The sequence below is a fragment of the Mya arenaria genome, chromosome 15, assembly GCF_026914265.1.
Source record: "Mya arenaria isolate MELC-2E11 chromosome 15, ASM2691426v1".
Taxonomy (NCBI): domain Eukaryota; kingdom Metazoa; phylum Mollusca; class Bivalvia; order Myida; family Myidae; genus Mya; species Mya arenaria.
The window spans coordinates 46741022-46766956 of record NC_069136.1 but is presented as its reverse complement, the minus strand read 5'-3'; the positions used below and the strand labels follow the sequence as shown (position 1 = coordinate 46766956).

The 25935-nt window shown below is 36.9% G+C and overlaps 2 protein-coding genes across 3 annotated transcripts; one reads left to right on the top strand and one right to left on the bottom strand.

The window, feature by feature from the left end:
* Nucleotides 1-3416: 3416 nt before the first annotated feature.
* On the bottom strand, nucleotides 3417-10090 carry LOC128220311 (uncharacterized). 2 transcript variants are annotated; one of them, XM_052928665.1, is made up of 6 exons: nucleotides 9944-10090; nucleotides 7967-8127; nucleotides 7411-7558; nucleotides 6771-6923; nucleotides 4931-5128; nucleotides 3417-4594 (listed from the first exon to the last, which is right to left on the bottom strand). In XM_052928665.1, the coding sequence occupies exons 2-6, from the start codon at nucleotides 8000-8002 to the stop codon at nucleotides 4359-4361; spliced, it is 771 nt and encodes a 256-aa protein (XP_052784625.1). In that variant the 5' UTR covers nucleotides 8003-8127; nucleotides 9944-10090; the 3' UTR covers nucleotides 3417-4358. The 2 variants fall into 2 exon arrangements, with proteins under 2 accessions (XP_052784625.1, XP_052784624.1); XM_052928664.1 differs by lacking the exon at nucleotides 9944-10090 and adding an exon at nucleotides 9037-9232.
* A 3346-nt stretch (nucleotides 10091-13436) lies between these two features.
* LOC128219619 (prion-like-(Q/N-rich) domain-bearing protein 25) lies at nucleotides 13437-24028 on the top strand. Its single transcript, XM_052927494.1, has 8 exons — nucleotides 13437-13626; nucleotides 14184-14232; nucleotides 14607-14714; nucleotides 16497-16628; nucleotides 16957-17097; nucleotides 22102-22224; nucleotides 23162-23272; nucleotides 23692-24028. The coding sequence occupies exons 1-8, from the start codon at nucleotides 13621-13623 to the stop codon at nucleotides 23814-23816; spliced, it is 795 nt and encodes a 264-aa protein (XP_052783454.1). The 5' UTR covers nucleotides 13437-13620; the 3' UTR covers nucleotides 23817-24028.
* Nucleotides 24029-25935: the final 1907 nt, after the last annotated feature.

Below are 25935 nucleotides of genomic sequence, written 5' to 3'. Positions count from 1 at the left end.
TGTTTAGCGGGTGAATACTAGTCTTTCTCATTGACAAAGAAATCCATTTAAAGATTGATTACCTTTTATTCTAATTTTATGTCAAGACACGAACTTTTATTTCACAGGAAGGAATTGTTTCAAAAGAGAATTTTAAAAGAGGAGTAGGCGTAATGTTTCAGTCGCTTATTTTTGTATACTGGTTGTGTATTGTTCATGTATACGTTTGCTTTGAGTTTGAGACTTCGTGTTGATGGATTAATACATGTTTCGATATTTGTTTATTATATAACTACGTTTGTATTTATTAGTATGACACAACAATTTAGCAATGTATATGACTATCATTATGTGTTGTGTACCACTTGTATCTTAATTTCATTAAGTTGTTGCTTACATCAAAAACAGGAAAGACTTATTAGTTGTTTATATCAGTCTCTGTAGCTCACACCAGAGGGATTATATTGAAATGTTCATGTCAACAAGATTATAAGTATCTTCCATTGCCGAGAGTGTAAGATAAGTTCATTCCGACCCAAGCGTAGGGTGTTTGGCGTAAACGAGGTTTACCGAGTTTCCGCAAAACACCCTACGCGAGCGTTGGGATGAGCCTATCTTACAAGAGCGGCTATAATAGATGCTTTTTCTCCCACCTCAGTTAAACAAAATTCAGTAAAAATGTATTTTTGCTGGAACTCATCTGTGCGTAGTGAAAATAAATACGTATGGATAAGCGATAATTCTTGGTTGTCATGGATATGCGCGCTAAAGTTGTTCCACACGGGCATTTTATCTTGCCAGTGGGCAAGATAAGAATTTTTTAGCATGGTTAAATTATTGGATCTACTTATCTGAGGTGGGAGAAAATAAAATCTAAACAAGTGTAAATTTGCTATATCTTCCCTGCTTAACAGTGTATGTTTGCCTTATCGTCCTGCCTTAACAGCGTATGCTTGCTATATCTTCCCTGCTTAACAGCGTATGTTTGCTATATCTTCCCGGCTTAACAGCGTATGTTTGCTATATCTTCCCTGCTTAACAGTGTATGCTTGCTATATCTTCCCTGCTTAACAGTGTATGCTTGCTATATCTTCCCGACTTAACAGTTTATGCTTGCTATATCTTCCCGGCTTAACAGCGTATGCTTGCTATATCTTCCCTGCTTAACAGCGTATGCTTGCTATATCTTCCATGCTTAACAGTGTATGTTTACCTTATCTTCCTGCCTTAACAGCGTATGCTTGCTATATCTTCAAGGCTTAACAGTGTATGTTTGCCTTATCTTCCTGCCTTAACAGCGTATGCTTGCTATATCTTCCCGGCTTAACAGTGTATGCTTGCTATATCTTCCCTGCTTAACAGTGTATGCTTGATATATCTTCCCTGCTTAACAGTTTATGTTTGCTATATCTTCCCGGCTTAACAGTGTATGTTTGCTATATCTTCCCGGCTTAACAGTGTATGCTTGATATATCTTCCCTGCTTATCAGCGTATGTTTGCTATATCCTCCCGGCTTAACAGCGTATGTTTGCTATATCTTCCCGGCTTAACAGTGTATGCATGCTATATCTTCCCGGCTTAACAGTGTATGCTTGCTATATCTTCCCTGCTTAACAGCGTATGTTTGCTATATCGTCCCGGCTTAACAGTGTATGCTTACTATATCTTCCTGCCTTAACAGTGTATGCTTGCTATATCTTCCCTGCTCAACAGAGTATGCTTGCTATATCTTCCATGCTTAACAGTGAATGCTTGCTATTTCTTCCCTGCTTAACAGTGTATGCTTGCTATATCTTCCCTACTTAACAGTGTATGCTTGCTATATCTTCCCTGCTTAACAGTGTATGCTTGCTATATCTTCCTTGCTTTACAGTGTATGTTTGCGATATCTTCCCTGCTTAACAGTGTATGCTTGCTATATCATCTTGCCTTAACAGTGTATGCTTGCTATATCTTCCCTGCTTAACAGTGTATGCTTGCTATATCTTCCTTGCTTAACAGTGTATGCTTGCTATATCTTCCCTGCTTAACAGTGTATGCTTGCTATATCATCCTTGCTTAACAGTGTATGTTTGCTATATCTTCCTTGCTTAACAGTGTATGCTTGCTATATCTTCCCGGCTTAACAGTGTATGCTTGCTATATCTTCCTTGCTTAACAGTGTATGCTTGCTATATCTTCCCTGCTTAACAGTGTATGCTTGCTATATCTTCCTTGCTTAACAGTGTATGCTTGCTATATCTTCCCGGCTTAACAGTGTATGCTTGCTATATCTTCCTTGCTTAACAGTGTATGCTTGCTATATCTTCCTTGTTAACAGTGTATGTTTGCTATATTGTCCTGCCTTAACACTGTATGCTTGCTATATCTTCCCGGCTTAACAGTGTATGCTTGCTATATCATCTTGCCTGCTTAACAGTGTATGCTTGCTATATCTTCCCGGCTTAACAGTGTATGCATGCTATATCTTCCCTGCTTAACAGTGTATGCTTGCTATATCTTGCCGGCTTAACAGTGTATGCTTGCTATATCTTCCCGGCTTAACAGTGTATGCTTGCTATATCTTCCCGGCTTAACAGTGTATGCTTGCTATATCTTCCTTGCTTTACAGTGTATGTTTGCTATATCTTCCTGCCTTAACACTGTATGCTTGCTATATATTCTCGGCTTAACAGTGTATGCCTGCTATATCTTCCCTGCTTAACAGTGTATGCTTGCTATATCTTCCCTGCTTAACAGTGTATGTTTGCTATATTGTCCTGCCTTAACAGTGTATGTTTGCTATATTGTCCTACCTTAACAGTGTATGCTTGCTATATTGTCCTGCATTAACAGTGTATGCTTGCTATATCTTCCCTGCTTAACAGTGTATGCTTGCTTTATCTTCCCTGCTTAACAGTGTATGTTTGCTATATCATCCTCCGTTAACAGTGTATGCTTGGTTAATCATCTTGCCTTAACAGTGTATGTTTGCTATATCTTCCCAGCTTATCAGTGTACGTTTGCTATATCTCCCGGCTAATCAGTGTACGTTTGCTATATCTCCCGGTTTATCAGTGTACGTTTGCTATATCTTCCTTGCTCAATAGTGTACGTTTGCTATATCTTCCCGGGTAATCAGTGTTCGTTTTCTATATATCCCGGGTAATCAGTGTACGTTTGCTATATCTTCCCGGGTAATCAGTGTAGGTTTCTATATCTTCCCGGATAATCAGTGTACGTTTGCTATATCTTCCGGTTAATCAGTGTACGTTTCTTCCTCAATAGTGTACGTTTACTATATGTAAACGAAAAGTTATTGCCCATTGCGCCAACAGAAGGACGATTTCTTTTTATATCAGTTATTTTCAGAATTGTATTAGATTTCTGAGTTACGTTTATTGGGCTTAGGCAATCGAATTGCTATTGTATTTGGTCTATAGCGACAAACATGGTGCATCTTTCAAATGTTACAATATCTTTATTTCCACGTATACATCAATGCAGCTTAAACATAAGGTAATTAATCATTTGGAAAAACAAACCTACATCGTATAGAACATAGATAACACAAACACAACTAACGGCTCGGTGAACAAAATGGCACGCGTTATTTTGTGAAAACAACAACAACAGCAACAAACCACACTTTTTTCATTAACCAATATATCAACTGACACAACATACATAAATAGCCTCACGCAGTATAATATGAATAGCATACTAGTTTTATAAAATACTAAGAACTTCCTGATAACCAATGCTGTGCAATGTCTTTATATTAAATAAGTCATTGCAGAAAGCTATCATTAGAACAAAAGCCTTCACAGAGACAGCGCTCTCGACTATTCCGCTGCCTTTATGTTTAAGGATTGCAAAGTCTTAATGAAACATGCATAGATCATTGTTAAGTTACGTTATAAGCTATAATAGTTAGCATACTTGTTTGTATAAAGTTTCAATACAATACATGAAGTAGTAACAGAGTTACTTACTTAAATGTGCTTACTTGCAAACTCTTCCCCAGGATTTTTAAGTCAAATAATTAAGGGGCAAGGTGTATAATGCAACATACAGTTATTTAACTAATAACTAAAATGGTTGGATGATAAGGAACACAAGACTTAAGTTTCAATGCAATACACGATGTATTTGCTGAGATATTGACTTAAATGTGGTTAATGCAACACCTTTACCAGTATTTCTAAGTCAAAGAACTTCTGAACAGTCACCTATTACAAGTTATTTAACAAATCAGAATGAGTAAATGTTAAAAAAGGCTAAATAATCATACTTTTTATTAATTCAACTCTAACCAAAGGCAAAATTAAAGCCAGATTGTGAACAATAATTTGCTATTGCAAAGAGAAACTGTTTTAAAGGGATTTGAGATTTCCCATCAACAAAGACCTGTCTCCGAACAGTCTCCGACTAATTCACAAATCTCGAAAATGATGTTTTCTTGAGTTGCTACAATCGTACTGTTGTGCTCACGTAAGCACCACTTTAACATACACCGTGTGTCACATCCGGTTACTGAAGCGTTGAAAGATTGGTATCCGGCCTCGAGCAAGCACTTCCCAGCAACATTACAGATGGATGCACACGAGTTGTTTGCGCCTTTGCAACTACATGCTGAAAATGCAAGGGAAGTAGTACGTGTGGTATATTTGAAAAGCTGAAAAAAACTTACTCTATGGTTATACATCAGGGCAAATTCAATAAAAATATTGGCCTGTATTCATAATGCTACTTATTAAAATTTTCATGATAAAATACAATTGGAATGATTGTATTGAACTGTTTCAACCTATTGTGGGCAGCTGTCAACATCAGCTATTCCTCGCTTGATAAAGTTATATTTTATTTCTAAGGAAAACTAAGCCATATTAAATGATACCAGAAGAACCCGAAAATAACCAACTACTAAAAAGTAAATATAGCATATTCATACGTTTATTCTGAACTTACAAGAGGAAAGATCATGGCAAAAGGGCATTTCGAAGGATTCACTCTGAGCAATCGTCTGATTTGAACGCCTCAAAGAACACGACGTATTGAAGAATTCCTGACTTAACAACATTTCTCCGTTGACCGTGGCGTTACATTGAATGTCATAGTCACCATCATTTGTCCTTTTTGTCTTACCACAAGACACCTCTGACCGCCCTAGAATATAGTAATGCAAATTTCAATATCACTGTCGAAGTGCAAATAATTCAAGACGAAGGGCATTCTTCTTTGAATTATTTAACAGGTTCCTAGACTAAAGGTACTGTACTTTGGACGAATTTAAAGGTTTCTAGACAAAATGTATTGTTCTTTAGACGAATGTAAGATTTCTATACTAAAGGTATTGTTCTTTAGACGAATTTTAAGGATTCTGGACTAAAGGTATTGTTCTTTGAACTACTTGAATGGTTTCTAGACTAAAGGTATTGTTCTTTGAATTACTTGAATGGTTTCTAGACTAAAGGTATTGTTCTTTGAACTACTTGAATGGTTTCTAGACTAAGGGTATTGTGCTTTGAATTACTTGAATGGTTTCTAGACTAAGGGTATTGTTCTTTGTTTCAATTGAAAGGTTTTTAGACTAAGGGTATTGTTCTTTGTTTCAATTGAAAGGTTTCTAGACTAAGGGTATTGTTCTTTGTTTCAATTGAAAGGTTTTTAGACTAAGGGTATTGTTCTTTGTTTCAATTGAATGGTTTCTAGACTAAGGGTATTGTTCTTTGTTTCAATTGAAAGGTTTCTAGACTAAGGGTATTGTTCTTTGTTTCAATTGAAAGGTTTCTAGACTAAGGGTATTGTTCTTTGTTTCAATTGAAAGGTTTCTAGACTAAGGGTATTGTTCTTTGGATAATGTTGCGATGGTTTCAATCTTAAAACAACATTAAAGCTCGAGATCACATCTTGACGATAAAAAATATTGCCTTTCACTTATCATCAACTTATTTTGTTTCATGAAATCAAGACATACGTCTACATTTACAGCATCTAAATAATGAAAAAGAGAGGCATTCTTTATTTCATACAACTTAGAGAGACACCATAAGCATTGATTAAAAAAGCATATATACAATATTAAGACACTAATAAACCAAGGACAGTAATGCCATGTGCGTCCAGGTTTCCTGGTTCATTGTTTGGGTTGAAAAACGTCCTCGATTCCGTGAGTATAAACATTGTTTTCGATATGTTTCAACGATATTTTTAGAAATGACCTTGTGCATCGAATGAAGAGCGATTTCTTGTTTACGATGACGCTTGTTATATATGAGATTCATGTCTGTATTAAAATATCTCGTGAAAACAATGCGCGTTCTTACTAGGCTAACCGAGTCACGCAATGCATTTTATCCTTCAAAACTACCATTTCATACCGTTCTCTTTCGATCAAATCTCATTGGATTCCTTGTTTTGGTCTATGGCAGATATTGTTATTGTTTTCCGAGTGCAGATTGCCAGTTTTGGAGATAAATTTTTAAAGAATGCCAAATTTTATACGTCATTTCACGTCCGATTTGAGTGAGAATAAAGAACAAACAGTTTAACAGCAATAACTGCAATTACTTCCATCATAATGCTTACTCGGTCTTTTATTTTACACATTTGTAATCAGAAACAAATACCCTTTCAAATAATAACAATATCATATGGGGTGACCTTTGCGTAAAAAAACACATTTATATATGTATAAAACAAATATCTTCATTGTACATGGGATTCTTAAACAGTTTGTTTAAAAAAACACACACAAAACAGTTGGGTATTAATTGGCTTGCAAACGATAAACAAAACAATATCCTACCAGGAATGTTTATTATTTTAGTGTCGCCTGTAGCAATCTCCATGGTATAATTATCACACGCCGCTTCAACACCACAATACATATGGAACGTCGACGCGTCTCCCTGAGCAGTTTTGGGGAATGTTTGATTTATCGCCAGGCTTAAGTGTCGCTCTGAAATGAACATGATTTGCGGTAGTGAATTGTTCTTGCGGACAGGAGAACATGAATAAACCTTGATACAGTCAAATCCATTTGGTTTCAATTCATTTTGCTCGATTTAGCGAATTTCTCTCTGGCTCGACCTGGATGTTAAGGGCCTATTTCTTTATAGTATACTGAAGGCAAGAACTCCCGTTTGGCTCGAATTTTCCAAAGCTGGAATTATTTTCCCCAGTCCCTAGGAGTTCGAGCCAACGGGGTTCGACTCTAATTGATGGTCGTCTTTAACAATAAATATTTGGTATGTTTTCCTGTCAGGTTGTTGTACTATTTGTTAGCATTTTTATTTGTTAAAATCCAATAAATATCCTTTTTACGCTATTGTCTTGCAATGTTTCATATAATACCAAATATCTGCAATTTGATTATTCATTTAGAGTACGATGCATAGACGAAAGTGAGGTCCGGGTAAACTATTCAAGTGTAGAAAAAGAATTACCAGCAACTGTAATTTTAATTTTCTCTGAGTGAACAACACCATTGTTTGCATCAACAAAGGTAAGCTCGAGGTCTCCATTATCGGAACATTTGGAGCGTCTTCCGGTACATTCGAATTTGCCCTCTAGTGTTTGGTACACACATCTGAACTGAAAGAGTGTACAGACAGGTGGATAAATGCCGTTTCCCTGTCAAATGCCAAATGGAAAGATAGTGGTGCGATAATACATCGCTAATTGTATGCGAACGTAACGTTATTTCGGAAATGATTTTCTGAAATTGTGTCCCAGCTCTGTGTGCGCTGGCGTTTGATTTGGAATTGGGAGCGGGCTAAAATTTCAAAACAGTGAAAAATATCAACTTGTTTTTTCACTATTTCCAACAGTGAAATATAATTTTAATTTCACTGATAAATCTCTTTATATCACCGGAAAGCATATAATAACTTATATTCATTTCAATAAAAAAAACATCGACTCACTTATTTAAAGCAGTTTTGCCGAAACAACTTATAATTATTAATGGTTACAACCAAAGCAAAAACAGATGAGACGTACAGAGTTTTCCGCTTCGCCGTTGATTTTAACGCCCATTTTCCCCAGATCGACATCGGCAGCTTGCAGCTTGTTACGGACCTCAGAGTCGACGTGTACATACTCCGAGTAGTCACAGAGGACTTCCAGTCTGCTCCGCACGTTGGTTCGGATATTTTTGCAAGCTTGAATCAAATTAATATTAGGTTTTTATTTTAGGTACTTTAGGTACCTATTTTTAGGTATTTTATATTAGGTCTTAAACAAGTTATTACAACATTATATTTATCACTCTCGTTGGCACGATTGTACGCGAGAGTGTGGTCTTGTGTTGTGGGGGAAACCGGAGAACCCGGAGAAAACCCACTTGTCCGGCTTGGAGACCACAAACCAAACTCACCAAAGTAATCTTTTTTAATGGATATATACGAAATAACTGCTAAAATTAAATAAAATGTTAACTATGTGGTACTTCAGTTAGTAAGTTTCATTGCATTGTACACATTAATACCAAATCTATGTCAGTTTTCGACAATTTTCTCTTTTTTTTTCTTGCAAATTGATCATCTGGCTCACAGTTGCTTTAGATACACGGTCGCAATCGTATTTTCTAAAAATACATTATTGAGGAAGTAGTTAAAGGTTTATCATTCAATATGTATGTTTGTTATACATGAATAAGGGTGATACTTTAATAAACCCTTAATCTTTACATTACTGTTGTTTTCCTAACTTTACTGCTCGAAGACTTAAAACAAAATCAAACAAAATGCGATGAGTACTTAACAATAAGTTTATCTTTTCAAAATATGTACATAAAGCAATGTTCGATTAATAACCATTGCCTGTTTAACCATTTAGAATAGTGAGATTAAAATAAGATACAAAAAATATTAGAAGATAACCGTTCTTACAAACGTAATTAAACATGATACTACTTTGCATAAGTTGGTTGAGATAGTAAATAGTACTCACAAGTGAACAAAACGAAAGTACAATCATTATTTTAACATTCGCTCATTTGATCGTCTTATAGAAAGTAAAATGTATATAAAATAGGAAAAGATTCAATTGTCTACACATGCATATCTTACCTCCATTCTGTGTATTCCTTTTATAATAAAGTTTTAAGCATTACACATTCAAGCTGCATTCGCTCATACATTGATACTCATCTATATTGTGTATTCAAACATTATCCATGCATGTCACGAAGAATAACAAAACAAAACGACGTGCACTTTTGCAAGTTTGTTTTCACAAAATTATTCATTATTGTATTTTACAATGTAAATCGAATCCCTATTAATTGAGGTTACGATATCGAATGACAAATAATGACAACAAAAGATTTTTGCATACATGATTAAACGTTTCGTTTTACAGATTTCAGGAGTACTTTTCATTAGATCTGCTTTTGACTTATTTTTATCAATTTAAATACACATGTAAATTCTTCTATAAGATATTGTCGCCTGTTAACTTGTGGAAGCTGAAAAAGAATCAATGCGTCTTATGGCGGTGCCAAATTAATGCAGCCCGTAAAAACATAAACATACGTATATTTTCGGTATAAATTCGTTATGACGGAAGACAATTTCGTTTTAAAGGAATGAGTATTTCGTTATAACGAAATAAATATGAGTAAATTGATATATATGAGATTATTCTGTTATAACAAATAATCGTTTTCGTTATCTTTAAATAATATTTCGTTTTAAGGGAATAAAAAGTGTTTCTATCTAGGCGAACAGCGTGTTTTTGTAACTTGAGGAGCTCTGTACAAACCTGATATATATCATTATCTTATAACAACAAATATTTAAAGCTTCTATTGTTGATTTTCCATGTGTATTGATCAATTCGCATTTAAGCAAAATCACAGAATATTGTTCGATTTCCAAACTTTGTGCCGTTTGGACCGATACCTTGTGCCTTAAACAAGGGTTTATGGCGTGAGACCACAGTTATATTTACTATATGTTTCATATAGACACTAACCTGGCTTTTGACTTTATACACATCCCAATTGAAAAACAAGGACATGGCATCTTTAGAACAATTCAAGACACAAAATATAATCACAAGAAAACACCATGTTGACCATTGATCCGACTGTCAAAATTGAGTTCAAATACATAACCCTTCCGCCAAGGAGTCAATCGGCTACAAACAACTAATTTTCAGACTTCCACAAGCTATGATTTTTCCAATATTTACACTGAAAACTATCAATTCCTGCAATAGAGTGTCAAATTCAGTCAAGTTCTCTTCAAAAAGAACATTTTTTGCTTATTTTTCATTCAATTTTAATAAAATATTGATACTTGAACACAAGCACTCTTTTTTCTGTATTAACATCCGGATCTTGGTCAACGGGGGGCAGATAACTGTGATCTTGAGCCTTATATTTGACTACTGGTCTTGTACCTGTGGTTTTCATTGTACTATTTGCAGAGTATAATCAGTATATCATGAAGGATGTAGAGGGACAAGACTCATTGGTTTCAAACAAGAAGGTTAAATTGTGTTGTATAAAGTCCGTATTATTTAGAAATAAGACAACATATGGTGCTAAACCTATTTTTCATTCACATATCGAGGGGACCATCAGCTGTCCAGTATTTTCCGAAATCATTTTGGTGGTTGATTTCTTATGTTAAGGGGACGTTCACTAGACATAAGAGGCATCTACCATGACAAAGGGCAGCGGTTGATTGATTTATATTTTGGCAAAGGGCCGTAACTGATGTTGGAATCACTCATGGCAAAATCCCTTTGCATTTCCATTCAATAGGAACGTAAGCTATGTAAAATTGCACTGTTTCTGTTTTTCTGTTATGTTTTCCTCAAATATTAAACAAGGAAAATGACCATGGGCTTTGGAACAAGGAAAATAACCACGGGCTTTCAATTAATGTAAGTAACCGTAGGCTTTTGAACAAGGTCAAAAACCGCGGTCATTGAAATAAGGAAAGTGACCACGGGCTTTTCAACAAGGAAAGTGACGAAGGGCTTTTAAATAGGGAGAGTGACCACGGGCTTTTAAACAAGGAGAGTGACCACGGGCTTTGCAACAAGGAGAGTGACCACGGGCTTTTAAACAAGGAAAGTTACCATGGGCTTTTGAATAAGGAAAGTGACCACGGGCTTTTAAATAAGGAAAGTGACCACGGGCTTTTAAATAAGGAAAGTGCACGTGAAAACGGGCTTTTAAATAAGGAGAATGACCACGGGCTTTTAAATAAGGAAAGTGCACGTGAAAACGGGCTTTTAAATAAGGACAGTGACCACGGGCTTTTAAACAAGGAAAGTTACCATGGGCTTTTGAATAAAGAAAGTGACCACGGGCTTTTAAATAAGGAAAGTGACCACGGGCTTTTAAATAAGGAAAGTGCACGTGAAAACGGGCTTTTAAATAAGGAGAATGACCACGGGCTTTTAAATAAGGAAAGTGCACGTGAAAACGGGCTTTTAAATAAGGACAGTGACCACGGACTTTGAAACAAGGAAAGTGACCACGGACTTTGAAACAAGGAAGGTGACCACGGACTTTGAAACAAGGAAAGTGACCACGGACTTTGAAACAAGGAAAGTGACCATGGTCCTTGAAACAAGGAAGGTGACCACGGGCTTTGAAACAAGAAAAGTGACCACCGACTTTGAAACAAGGAAAGTGACCATGGTCCTTGAAACAAGGAAGGTGACCATCGTTTTTGAAACAATGAAAGTGACCACGGGCTTTGGAACAAGGAAAGCGACCATGGTCCTTGAAACAAGGAAAGTGACCATTGGTTTTGAAACAAGGAAAGTGACCACGGACTTTGGAAAAAGGAAAGTGACCATGGTCCTTGAAATAAGGAAAGTGACCACAGGCTTTGAAAAAGGTGTGTGGCCGCGGAATTTGAAACAAGAAAGTGACCACGGGCTTTGAAACGTGGAAAGTGACCACGGGCTTTGAAGCAAGGAAGGTGACCACGGACTTTGACACGAGGAAAGTGACCACGTGCTTTGAAACAAGAAAAGTGACCACGGACTTTGAAACAAGGAAAGTGACCACGGGTTTGAAACGTGGAAAGTGACAACGTGCTTTGAAACAATCAAAGTTACCGCGGTCCTTGAAACAATGAAACTGCCGTTTAATAAAGTACAAACTGTTTAAGGTTTTGAAATGTGAGTGTTTGCTAATGAGGCATCGCATGATCGTAGATGTTGCTTCGCCCAAAGTCAGTAAGTGAGTTTTAAATGAAATGCATTATCTAAGGCCTGTTCATGGGCTTCATATCAGCGATGACGCAATTTATTACGTATATTGTTGGACAACTTGCTAGTGAAGAGGCGGGCTCGATACCCCGCAAAGCATCCATACATGTTCAGTCTGCATTTGGTTTCACTTAAACTAGCCAAGTAAATCATATATTTAAATAACGCTCGAATACCTCGCGGTTACAAACTCATTGAAGAGATGAAACTGATTTTATACCTCTTTGTTGCGAAATGGCTTTGCGCTCATGCTTTGTTCAATTGAATGACAAATACGCTTGCCAAGTGTATTTGAGAACAGTAGTAAGTTAAATACCTGCACATTGTTTGTTTAATTATAATTTTGAGAAAGGACAACTCCCATCGTTACAATATGGGCATGTATTTTGTCTTCATATTTGCAAGCTTTTGTACTCGAACGAGTTTGCGTGGTTCAATTAGTTTATACAATTATGGTGTGGTACGATTTCCTATTGATGGTAAATTTGAAATGGAAATCTCAATATAATTGTAATGATGATATTTTCTTTTTCATATTCGCTTTTGTGCACTATTATGTGGTAAAGTACAATTTAAAGTATTGAAAATGCAGACACACTCAACCTATTGGCAAATATAGGCGAGTTCAATTTAAAAGCCAATCAAGCAAACGGAATGTTTTACTATTGGCAATATATAGAGCGAACCCAACCAAGCCCAGCTTGCAATATGATACATATAATGTTTTGAACGCCTATAGTAAATAATCGTTATGAATATTGTAAAGTTTGTGGAGGGAGTATGGCTTAAAGTGACACTCTTATTCAAAATCAATACATACACATGCATAACAAACATAAATTTTGAGTGATAAACCTTGAACTACTTACTAAATATGCATTTATCGTAAATATTATTTACTGATAACAAAACTGTAACCGTGTATTTAATAGCTGAAAACGCAAGAATATTAAATGATTGGTGAATGCTAAAAGATTTACTGTGATTTACTATCCTCTTATAAGGAAGAAATACCGTGTATTCTGCATATTTCTTTCCAATTAAACTCGGTTTCCTTCATAAGAACAATTATTTTCGACATTTATCCATCCTTCTTGGTATATTTTAACATTTGTATATATTTTGGTATCTTATTTGGGAGTAAGAGTGCATCTTTAACAGACACTTTAAGACTGTACTGTATGTTAAATAGCATTCTTTAAACCCCGCAGAAGCATTGATGTAATTTGATACTGCAAAAACATTGAAATTGCACGTACTACTTAGGGGTCAGTGTTTGTAGGTGACAAAAATAGATCTGTGTAAATAGTTATAAATAACTGATGATTGATATCTAAAAAGGAAGCATTGGCAAACAAGTGGAAACATTTATATTCCATCGGTAATCGCATAAGGATATTAGGAAAAAGAAGAATATGAAGGTACATATATTTTTGTATTCCTATACAGTAATTTATGAAGTAAAACATGTACATAAACAATTACAAATATATAAGTTTAAAATTGTCTACGTTTTGATTTAATAAACTTATATTCATATTATTATGTATATGCATATATAACTGTTTGTTACTATGTCTTTTAGATTTTCTAAACAAATACATATTAGACATGATGCGTAACTTCATCGTTTAAGGTTAGGCTAGCCATGATCTGAATTAATATTTTGCAAAAGTCATATGTACGATTGTTAATACATATAAAGAAGAGGCAAAGTAAATGATACAAGTACTAATTTGATCAAATGTAAAGGAACTGTAGTACACTTTCAGAGATTTGTTTCGATGATAGACACATTTAATAAAAAGATATGTACAAGTAGTTTGAGAATGATTATTAAAATGCCCCCCCCCCAAAAAAAAAGTTTATTCGCGGGAACTTCCTTAATTCATTTGTACGCCTGTGCGTACTGGAGTATGCCTAGGTACGCCCCTGGTAATATAACCCGTTTTTGATACAAAGTTTGTTCGCGTTTCAGTTCCTGCAGTGTATTGTACTTCTCTGTCTATGGACAGCTGCTGTAGCAGGTAAGACAGGATTTTAATGACAAATTAGATGCTATTACGATGTAATAAAATTACTGGTTTGTACATGTTTACGATAACGTTATATAAACAATAAATTTCACATGAAAACTATATCATTTCATCAATAATTTAAATCAGTGTTGAAGTCGTTACGTACGACGGAAGTGTCTTTTAAAAAGGTAACACATTATTTGTTATCGTCTTCACTTTTTTCATTTCGCTGAGCTGCTTTGTCCTAACCCTTACCCTTAAACCTTAGCCTCTAAAAACCAACGCAATGCACATAACATTCCATTTGTATGCGTATACATAAGAATACGTTTGAAGTACTGTTACTGCAGTTGCATTTATTGTCCTATCCGTACATCTTTTAGAATTTGTGGACTCCGACGCGACCTGTTCCATCAACAACGGTCAGTGTGAGACTCGGTGCACTTGCAATGAAGGGTACACGCACATGAACGAGAAATGTATTGCCAAAGGTGAGCACGTGTCAACACTAATTGATGCCTTTATGTTAGAACCATGTGCATAACGACAGCGAGCGTAACGAGTGTTGACCAATATCATGTTGAACTATAAAACTTTGTCTTCATCAGTAGTATGTGTCCAGTCCGCCCGGTTAGCTCAGTCGGTAGAGCGTTGGACTGTTAATCGGACAACCCGGGTTCGATTCCCGGGCGGACCAGGTCACTTCTGTTGTGATTGGTTATGAAATCCTTTCTACGACCATTCGCACTGTACGACTGTCCCTGGCATATACAGAATTGTCAGGGTCTTGCAGAAGTGAAGGCACCTAGTACTGCTTCACCGCCCAGGATAGGTGTGCGGTGGTTGAACTGTCACTTTGGGACCCTTCAATGTGCTCACGCCGGGACCCGGAGTATAAACTACTAACACCACCTAGTATGTGTCCGCGAGTTGTTTTCTACTGCCAAAGCTAGCTACTTCATATGAACCTTCCCATGAATTTATATAAATGAGCAATATCTTCTTCGTGGTGAAGACCAATTAAATGTGACACTCTTTTTCAAAATCAATACATACACATGTAAAACAAACATAAAATTTGAGCGCTACACTCTCAAATACTTACTAAATAATGCATTTATGGAAACTATTAACTACTATTAACAATATTATAACCGTGTATTTAATAATTGAAAACGCAAAAATATTAAATGATTGGTGAATGCTAAAAGATTTACTGCGATCTACTATAGTCTCATAAGGTAGAAATACCGTGTTTTCTGTACATTGCTTTCAAATTAACCCTCCATAAGATCTATAGTTTTCGACATTTGTTCAACCCTTTTTTGATATATTAAATCACTTGTATTAAATGTGTTAAATCTTATTTTTGAGTAATAGTGCATCATCAAACTTTACAGACAATCATAGCTTATTGATAAGTAGTATCTAGTATAGGTGTACATGTTTAAATAAATTTAATTATTCTACTTTTAACATAAATTGATAGTTGTGTTATTCAATTTGTATTTCATACATGAGATCATGCTAAAGGAGGCATTTCATTTCATAATGTCTACTGTAAATTGCGAAACATGTTATATTAACAGACCCACGCAATATGTCTATAACGAATACAAGATTAATAGGAGCGTGACTGGTATTATGGCAAAATGTACAATAACAATTAGATGCGTGACCTCCATTGCAAAATGCAGAACACAAATATTCCTATTATCAGACATTCTACATTCATAAACACGAGCCCTGATAATCAAATATGCACAGCTATGATTATTTATTTATTTTTCAAGGGTTGACAATGCTAATTTGAGTCTCATCTCCACTTACGCAGTATACATATACTTTATACGATCAACTAAGAACTGAATATGTTTGTAAGCGGTACGCGGGAACTAAAAATGTGTTAAATTTTGACATGACCCCCTACCACACTTACCAGGAGTTTAATATGATTGATAACGAAGGATTCCGGTAGACATTGAACGCGGAGTACACGGAACGCAAGGGGGAAAACAACCCTAATCATAATATTACCGTTAACCGATTTACGAATTTATTCTGATTATTTTTTAATTGAAGCACAATAGTTAAGTCAGTTAGTTAGTCAAGTTTTCAAAACAATGCATACAAATGTTCGTAATGTTGAATATAGAAGCATCTATCACGTTTTGGGAAGTGTAAAACTGCGTTCTATACGCCCATCTACTGAGATGAATAATGGTGTTGAAAGTTCCAGCTATGGTGGAATTACAGAATGCTTGATTTTGCAGTTGGAACAGATTGTACAATGAATACCGACTGTGTTCTCGATGCTTCATGCACTGGTCCTGCGGGTTCCCAAAAGTGTCAGTGTCCGAATTCCTTGGTACCCAGCTTTAATGATACCAAATGCAGAGTACAAGGTATAAATGACTCAAACGTTAGACCACAATGATATCTGTATACAGATATAAAAACTTACAAAAAACACATTCATGTCTAAATTTTAATCTGTGTAAATAAATTGGAATCCTTGTCGATCTTTGTTAGGGAAAATCACCAATCGGTGGTTAATTACAAGCAATGTGATCATACCTTTTGGCAAACGGTCAATTGTTCACGATAAATCATTAGTTTACCCAATAAATAGCGTCGACTTAACTCTTTGTTCCAGCTAATAGCGCTTACATCATAATTATAATTTTTAAAATTCATTAATTATTCATCAACATACGATCCTTTATATTCCAGTGGACAAAGCATGTAACAGCTCAATAGAAAATGCTTGCATTGCCAACGCGGAGTGCAAGGTGGCGGCTGGAAATGACTCAGTGTGCAAGTGCCGGAATAAATATTCCATGTACAAAAACAATTCCCAGTGTTCAGGAGACGGTAAGTTCGTAACTGTATTTGATACAAGAAGATACTTAACATTTAAAAATGTGCAGGTCCAATTAACGTCCAACTTACAATGATCCTAATCAACTATAAAACAGAGCCAAAACACAAACGAACTTTCACTATATCTATACACAAGATACCAAGCGAAGCCAACATCTATTTCAATAAAGTTGAAGTTGAACGTTCGAATACCAGTTAAAGCGGCCAGCGAGTTCTAACTTAATTTCATTGAAAATACAAATGCGGTCACCCCAACTTTTACCAGTAATGGTAATTTTGATTGTCTGGTAGGGTTATGTGGCTCTGTTTGTTGTTTGTGTTGCCTTTGTACGGTATCGTGGTTAAATTCTCTAGGCTTATCTAGGTAGCTTCCACTTGTTTTTTGTTGTGTTGTTGTTTGTTCTCTTTTTTCTTACTATTAAGTGAGTGATCACACTGGAATAGTCAGCAAACATACATAAGGATCTCTGGTGGAAGGGTTTAAAGTTTTTAAACAGTTAAACAGTCGCCTTTGACAGCGAACACATTCAAGGGTTTCAATCGGTTTAACTGTCGCCTTTGATGGCGAACACATTGAAGGGTTCCAATCGGTTTAACTGTCGCCTTTGACGGCGAACACATTAAAGGGTTCCAATCGGTTTAACTGTCGCCTTTGACAGCGAACACATTAAAGGGTCCCAATCGGTTTAACTGTCGCCTTTGACAGCGAACACATTTAAGGGTTCAATCGGTTTAACTGTCGCCTTTGACAGCGAACACATTAAAGGGTTCCAATCGGTTTAACTGTCGCCTTTGACTGCGAACACATTAAAGGGTTCCAATCGGTTTAACTGTCGCCTTTGACAGCGAACACATTTAAGGGTTCAATCGGTTTAACAGTCGCCTTTGACAGCGAACACATTAAAGGGTTCCAATCGGTTTAACAGTCGCCTTTGACTGCGAACACATTTAAGGGTTCCAATCGGTTTAACTGTCGCCTTTGACAGCGAACACATTTAAGGGTTCAATCGGTTTAACAGTCGCCTTTGACAACGAACACATTAAAGGGTCCCAATCGGTTTAACAGTCGCCTTTGACAGCGAACACATTTAAGGGTTCCAATCGGTTTAACTGTCGCCTTTGACAGCGAACACATTTAAGGGTTCAATCGGTTTAACTGTCGCCTTTGACAGCGAACACATTAAAGGGTCCCAATCGGTTTAACTGTCGCCTTTGACAGCGAACACATTTAAGGGTTCCAATCGGTTTAACTGTCGCCTTTGACAGCGAACATATTAAAGGGTTCCAATCGGTTTAACAGTCGCCTTTGACTGCGAACACATTTAAGGGTTCCAATCGGTTTAACTGTCGCCTTTGACAGCGAACACATTAAAGGGTTCCAATCGGTTTAACAGTCGCCTTTGACTGCGAATACATTTAAGGGTTCCAATCGGTTTAACTGTCGCCTTTGACAGCGAACACATTTAAGGGTTCAATCGGTTTAACAGTCGCCTTTGACAGCGAACACATTAAAGGGTCCCAATCGGTTTAACTGTCGCCTTTGACAGCGAACACATTTAAGGGTCCAATCGGTTTAACTGTCGCCTTTGACAGCGAACACATTAAAGGGTTCCAATCGGTTTAACAGTCGCCTTTGACAGCGAACACATTTAAGGGTTCCAATCGGTTTAACTGTCGCCTTTGACAGCGAACACATTTAAGGGTTCAATCGGTTTAACAGTCGCCTTTGACAGCGAACACATTAAAGGGTCCCAATCGGTTTAACTGTCGCCTTTGACAGCGAACTCATTTAAGGGTTCCAATCGGTTTAACAGTCGCCTTTGACAGCGAACACATTTAAGGGTTCCAATCGGTTTAACTGTCGCCTTTGACAGCGAACACATTTAAGGGTTCAATCGGTTTAACTGTCACCTTTGACAGCGAACACATTAAAGGGTCCCAATCGGTTTAACTGTCGCCTTTGACAGCGAACACATTTAAGGGTTCCAATCGGTTTAACTGTCGCCTTTGACTGCGAACACATTTAAGGGTTCCAATCGGTTTAACAGTCGCCTTTGACAGCGAACACATTTAAGGGTCCCAATCGGTTTAACTGTCGCCTTTGACAGCGAACACATTTAAGGGTTCCAATCGGTTTAACTGTCGCCTTTGACTGCGAACACATTTAAGGGTTCCAATCGGTTTAACAGTCGCCTTTGACAGCGAACACATTAAAGGGTCCCAATCGGTTTAACTGTCGCCTTTGACAGCGAACATATTTAAGGGTCCAATCGGTTTAACTGTCGCCTTTGACAGCGAACACATTAAAGGGTTCCAATCGGTTTAACAGTCGCCTTTGACTGCGAACACATTTAAGGGTTCCAATCGGTTTAACTGTCGCCTTTGACAGCGAACACATTTAAGGGTTCAATCGGTTTAACAGTCGCCTTTGACAGCGAACACATTTAAGGGTTCCAATCGGTTTAACAGTCGCCTTTGACTGCGAACACATTAAAGGGTTCCAATCGGGTTAACTGTCGCCTTTGACAGCGAACACATTAAAGGGTTCCAATCGGTTTAACTGTCGCCTTTGACTGCTAACACATTAAAGGGTCCCAATCGGTTTAACTGTCGCCTTTGACAGCGAACATATTTAAGGGTTCCAATCGGTTTAACAGTCGCCTTTGACTGCGAACACATTAAAGGGTTCCAATCGGGTTAACTGTCGCCTTTGACAGCGAACACATTAAAGGGTTCCAATCGGTTTAACTGTCGCCTTTGACTGCGAACACATTAAAGGGTTCCAATCGGTTTAACTGTGGTTTCAATCGGTTTAACAGTCGCCTTTGACTGCGAACACATTAAAGGGTTCCAATCGGGTTAACTGTCGCCTTTGACAGCGAACACATTAAAGGGTTCCAATCGGTTTAACTGTCGCCTTTGACAGCGAACACATTAAAGGGTCCCAATCGGTTTAACTGTCGCCTTTGACAGCGAACACATTAAAGGGTTCCAATCGGTTTAACTGTGGTTTCAATCGGTTTAACTGTCGCCTTTGACAGCGAACACATTTAAGGGTTCCAATCGGTTTAACAGTCGCCTTTGACTGCGAACACATTAAAGGGTCCCAATCGGGTTAACTGTCGCCTTTGACAGCGAACATATTTAAGGGTTCCAATCGGTTTAACTGTCGCCTTTGACAGCGAACACATTAAAGGGTTCCAATCGGTTTAACTGTCGCCTTTGACAGCGAACACATTTAAGGGTTCCAATCGGTTTAACTGTCGCCTTTGACAGCGAACACATTTAAGGGTTCAATCGGTTTAACAGTCGCCTTTGACTGCGAACACATTAAAGGGTTCCAATCGGTTTAACAGTCGCCTTTGACTGCGAACACATTTAAGGGTTCCAATCGGTTTAACAGTCGCCTTTGACAGCGAACACATTTAAGGGTTCAATCGGTTTAACTGTCGCCTTTGACAGCGAACACATTAAAGGGTTCCAATCGGGTTAACTGTCGCCTTTGACAGCGAACATATTTAAGGGTTCCAATCGGTTTAACAGTCGCCTTTGACAGCGAACACATTAAAGGGTCCCAATCGGTTTAACTGTCGCCTTTGACTGCGAACACATTTAAGGGTCCCAATCGGTTTAACTGTCGCCTTTGACAGCGAACACATTTAAGGGTTCCAATCGGTTTAACAGTCGCCTTTGACTGCGAACACATTAAAGGGTCCCAATCGGTTTAACTGTCGCCCTTGACAGCGAACATATTTAAGGGTTCCAATCGGTTTAACAGTCGCCTTTGACAGCGAACACATTAAAGGGTCCCAATCGGTTTAACTGTCGCCTTTGACTGCGAACACATTTAAGGGTCCCAATCGGTTTAACTGTCGCCTTTGACAGCGAACACATTTAAGGGTTCCAATCGGTTTAACTGTCGCCTTTGACAGCGAACACATTAAAGGGTCCCAATCGGTTTAACTGTCGCCTTTGACAGCGAACACATTAAAGGGTTCCAATCGGTTTAACTGTCGCCTTTGACAGCGAACACATTAAAGGGTTCCAATCGGTTTAACAGTCGCCTTTGACAGCGAACACATTAAAGGGTCCCAATCGGTTTAACAGTCGCCTTTGACAGCGAACACATTTAAGGGTTCCAATCGGTTTAACAGTCGCCTTTGACAGCGAACACATTAAAGGGTCCCAATCGGTTTAACAGTCGCCTTTGACAGCGAACACATTTAAGGGTTCCAATCGGTTTAACTGTCGCCTTTGACAGCGAACATATTTAAGGGTCCCAATCGGTTTAACTGTCGCCTTTGACAGCGAACACATTTAAGGGTTCCAATCGGTTTAACAGTCGCCTTTGACTGCGAACACATTAAAGGGTTCCAATCGGTTTAACAGTCGCCTTTGACTGCGAACACATTTAAGGGTTCCAATCGGTTTAACAGTCGCCTTTGACAGCGAACACATTAAAGGGTTCAATCGGTTTAACTGTCGCCTTTGACAGCGAACACATTAAAGGGTTCCAATCGGTTTAACTGTCGCCTTTGACAGCGAACACATTTAAGGGTTCCAATCGGTTTAACTGTCGCCTTTGACAGCGAACACATTTAAGGGTTCCAATCGGTTTAACTGTCGCCCTTGACAGCGAACTCGTTAAAAGGTTTCAATCGGTTTAACTGTCGCCTTTGACAGCAAATATAAATATATGGGCTTCAACTGGTTAAACAGTCGTCTTTGAACTTATACATTAAACATAATTACTAGCATATGGATATATCACCTATCACAATGTCAGCATCACATATGCATCGGACTCGTTTAATTCAAATCAATACCTACATTTCTTGAAATGATTGGTTTATTATATGAAGCTAGGTCAAGTTTTCCTTTTATACAAACTATTTAAAAAGCGTGTCCTGTCCGGTTATGACAATAACTTGCTATTTACTGTATGAACATTTGTATGCATACGTATATTAATAACTGTTTCTACTCCCATAATAGTTGGAGCTGAGTGCAAGGATTCCAGTGATTGCACGGTGCACAGTGAGTGTAGAACGTCAGGGACCTGTGCCTGCATGGACAAGTACACGTCTTCTTCTGACAACAAGACATGCATTGGTTATGGTAAGTAATAAAATCCTCTCATTGAAATGTTCTGTTTAGATTATGAATATCACACAGCTTAATGTAAGAGTATTTTATACACTCGAAAGAACAGGGACATGCTCAGTAGCCAAAACTAAATTATGTAGACCCTATTTAAAAGGACACAATTCAAGAAAATAGACCTCCGAACTTCTTGTCATAATCAAATGTATACCATGTTTTAGGTTAATACTAACAGACACTTAAACTGACTGATGAAAAAATATATAGCATACTTTTCCATTTTCAAAGGACTGTCACTAAAAGTATTTCATAATTCGTGAATCCATACGATGATTGGCTTAATTTGTTTTGATATCAACGATATTAGCTTGTAAAAGCCGGATTATCATGTATACTAAATGGCAAATCAGGTGGTTTGACCTAGTTTAAACAGCTATATAACGAGAACACACATTTAACAACACAGCACTTACGGACAGCACATACATACAAATATCTTCATTAATTAATGTATACCTTAGGTAAGCCATTCGAGAAGGTAACTTCGAGGTCCAAGCTTGGTGATCATGGCACCATAGTGATGTTTCATATACGACCACAAACATTTTTACACTAAGAAAGACCTCGTGCTTCTTAAGTTAGCAATTGTCCTGATATCGGTCAAACGATGGCCGCCAACTGCAACATTTAAACCTGAAACTATCGAATACCTTGCTTCGAATGTTGACGGTCGCTGAACTATACAGAACCTCTATTGACAAGTCGCTAGATACATCTTGCGATCACCCACGACTCGCCCTTTTCGTAGTTATAAGGTCTTACAATAGGTTAGAGTCTACTGAAAAATAAGACACTAAATAAGGAATGAAACAGTGCACTTTTGCTAGGATAAATATTGTTTATCATCGACCAATTAATGTCGACATATATCATCTTATTTATCCCATTATAGTTGGAGCTGAGTGTGATGACGTCAGTCAGTGTATTGATCATGCGGTATGTAGCGGTCGGAAATGTAAATGTGCCGACGACTATGAAGGGGACAAAATCTGCAAAAAGAAAGGTATTGACAATGTCATGCATGTTATGCAACATTTTAATAACAATATTAAAACTTTAAGAGACAATAAAAATGTCAAAAAATATAAATGTCAAATGTTATAGCACTTTATTTGAAAATTAAATCAACTAAACCATAACAATCACACGACAACAGCATCAACAACAACACTACCACCACAAAACAACAAAACAACTAAAACAAGGTAGAAGAAAATGTCAATATTTTTTTTAACACAATGTGCGAGTGAGTTAAAACCGTTCAGCCAATATTCCGACTTGCTCTCAGTATAAGTTAGCACGTATTAAAATAGTTCCATCTAGCCTTTTTAACATAGTAACTCCTTAACAACTAAACAGAACAAAGATATTAACGTTGGTTCATCTTTTATACTTCTAAATGATTTGCATCCTATGTTTCAGACACGCTGCCTTTACCTCGCTGGGCAATTATTCTGATTGCTGTCGGCGGAGGAATATTTCTTATTGGATTAATTGTTCTGATTATCTACTGTTGTTGTTGTCGTCGTCGTCGCGCTGAGGAATAGATCATCATTAGTTTGTACTGAATTAAGAACGATGGAAAGAAAATCAAAAAAACTCCAATACCAATATTCTTTTTTTATGTACATTGTGATAATTGTTATATAAAAATATATAATCCTTCACGAAAATGTTATTTATTCATATTCTTGTATTATTTTGTGAGTATTGTATTAAACAAAATACACATACCTTGATAAAGACTGTGTTATCTTTTTATACTTTTGTGATAACTGTAATATAAATGATATAATGATCACTTCGCAGAACATTGTTATCAGATCAAATTAATTATCAACATAACCATTGGGTTGATATGTGTTCATGCGAGGCTAATGTTTATACTGTCCAGTGAAAGTGTTTTTGTGTACTAATGTATTTGTTTTCATTCGGAGACTGATGAGTCGTCCCCCTTGCTGAGATCGAACCGCCGATACAATATGCATACATATTGTACTTATAATCGAATTATATTTCCGAATATTCACTCTGCATATGTCAAATTCCAACACAATGGAAGATTGCTAACGTCTGTGCAACCTTTAAACAAAATAATACACATGAAGTAAGTAATTATCGTCCTATCTCATTGCTTTCCGTTATCAGTAAGTCCCTTGAAACGATTATTCACAAATACTTGTTATTTTTATTTGTATTTCTACAAATGGTATTACTTCTCTCCAATCCAGTTTTGTAACTTATGATTCCACAGTCAATCTCTACCATACATTATGTCAAGCTCTTGTCGGAGGAAAATAGGTAAGAGTAATATTTTGTGAAGTTTTAAAGGCTTTTGACAGAGTATGGTATAAGGATCTTTTACATAGATTCGATTCAAAGGGCTTTTATGGTTCTCTTGTCTTGTTTTCAAATTACTTATATGATCGTTCCGAAAAGAGTTGTTATTAATGACTCAGAATCAAATTTAGATTTCATCCATATCTCATCATAATAAATATTACTAAATTTCGAATGTCGGTGTCCAATTTGCGGCTATCTTCACATAGATAAAGCATTGAAACGGGACGATGGAACAGACCGCAATCAACGCTCCTTAATGATCGTAAATGCACTGTTTGTTCCTTATTACCATTTTCTTCTAGAATGCACATTATTTAATGAACTAAGAATGAGATTTATACCTAGGTATTATTGACAACATTCTAGCAAGTATAAATGAATTGCGTTGATCAATAAAACAACATGAAACTATTTAAAAAAAACTTAGTATGTTTATATAAAGGTCTTTCGAACTTAGAAATGTTGCATTATATCCAACATAAGTATGTGTGTGTATGTATATGTATGTGTTTATGTTTATGTATATGTATAAGCATATGCGTATAAAATATATTCACCTATATAACATTCATTGTATTGTTAAAATTTTGATTATTGTAAGTTTTGGTATATTATATGTTGTCTGAAGTGCACGAAAGTGCATATATATGTATGAATATTTACACATGTTTTGTACTTGTCGCCATTTTTGTATGATATTCGGCCACATGGGTCTATGATCTTCTGGTAAGAACAGATCTTTTCTCAAGTCCCGTCAGCATAGGCCTTTATTGTTTTACAAGACGGTAACATCACTGACACCTACATATCCACGGCGGGGAATCCACGTGACCAAATGGTAGGTTTCAGTGCAAGATGGCGTCACCAAAACGCTCGACTCGAGCCGAAAATCAAGGCAATACATATAATTATAGAAGTTTCTTTATTTTTTAACATAGCCTATCATATGCCCACCTACCTAGTGTGTATTAGCATATCCATGTTTTCCTTGAAACTTTAACCGTTCTCGAGAACACTTCTGCAATGATTCCAAAATGTACGAAATCCGACTGGTAGGTTACAGTTCCATTTATCATTTTGGCTCGGAGTAAGCAGAAAATGAGGTTGAAATTTGGGAAAATCGCAAAAAAACACTTAAGTTTTGTTTAAACATAATAGGCATATGCATTTGCCAACGAATATTTTAATGATTTTAAAAGATATGAGCACGAAAAGAAAATGATAGGTTGCAGCTCCGTGTATATAATATCAGGAAAAACGCATTGTTTGAAACAGTGAGTTCATTGTAATACAATTTCACTGTTTTCACAGATTTTACCCGTT

Bases quoted from the DNA above. Each gene is read 5' to 3' on its own strand.
- LOC128220311 (XM_052928665.1), bottom strand. From the start codon at position 8,002: ATGGGCGTTAAAATCAACGGCGAAGCGGAAAACTCT. The intron at 5,129-6,770 runs GTAGGATATTGT...ACTATATTCTAG, and splicing joins TAAAATAATAAACATTCCTG to GGCGGTCAGAGGTGTCTTGT. The intron at 4,595-4,930 runs GTAAGTTCAGAA...TTGCATTTTCAG, and splicing joins TTGCCATGATCTTTCCTCTT to CATGTAGTTGCAAAGGCGCA.
- LOC128219619 (XM_052927494.1), top strand. The intron at 17,098-22,101 runs GTAAGTTCGTAA...CTCCCATAATAG, and splicing joins TTCCCAGTGTTCAGGAGACG to TTGGAGCTGAGTGCAAGGAT. The intron at 23,273-23,691 runs GTATTGACAATG...CCTATGTTTCAG, and splicing joins CAAAATCTGCAAAAAGAAAG to ACACGCTGCCTTTACCTCGC.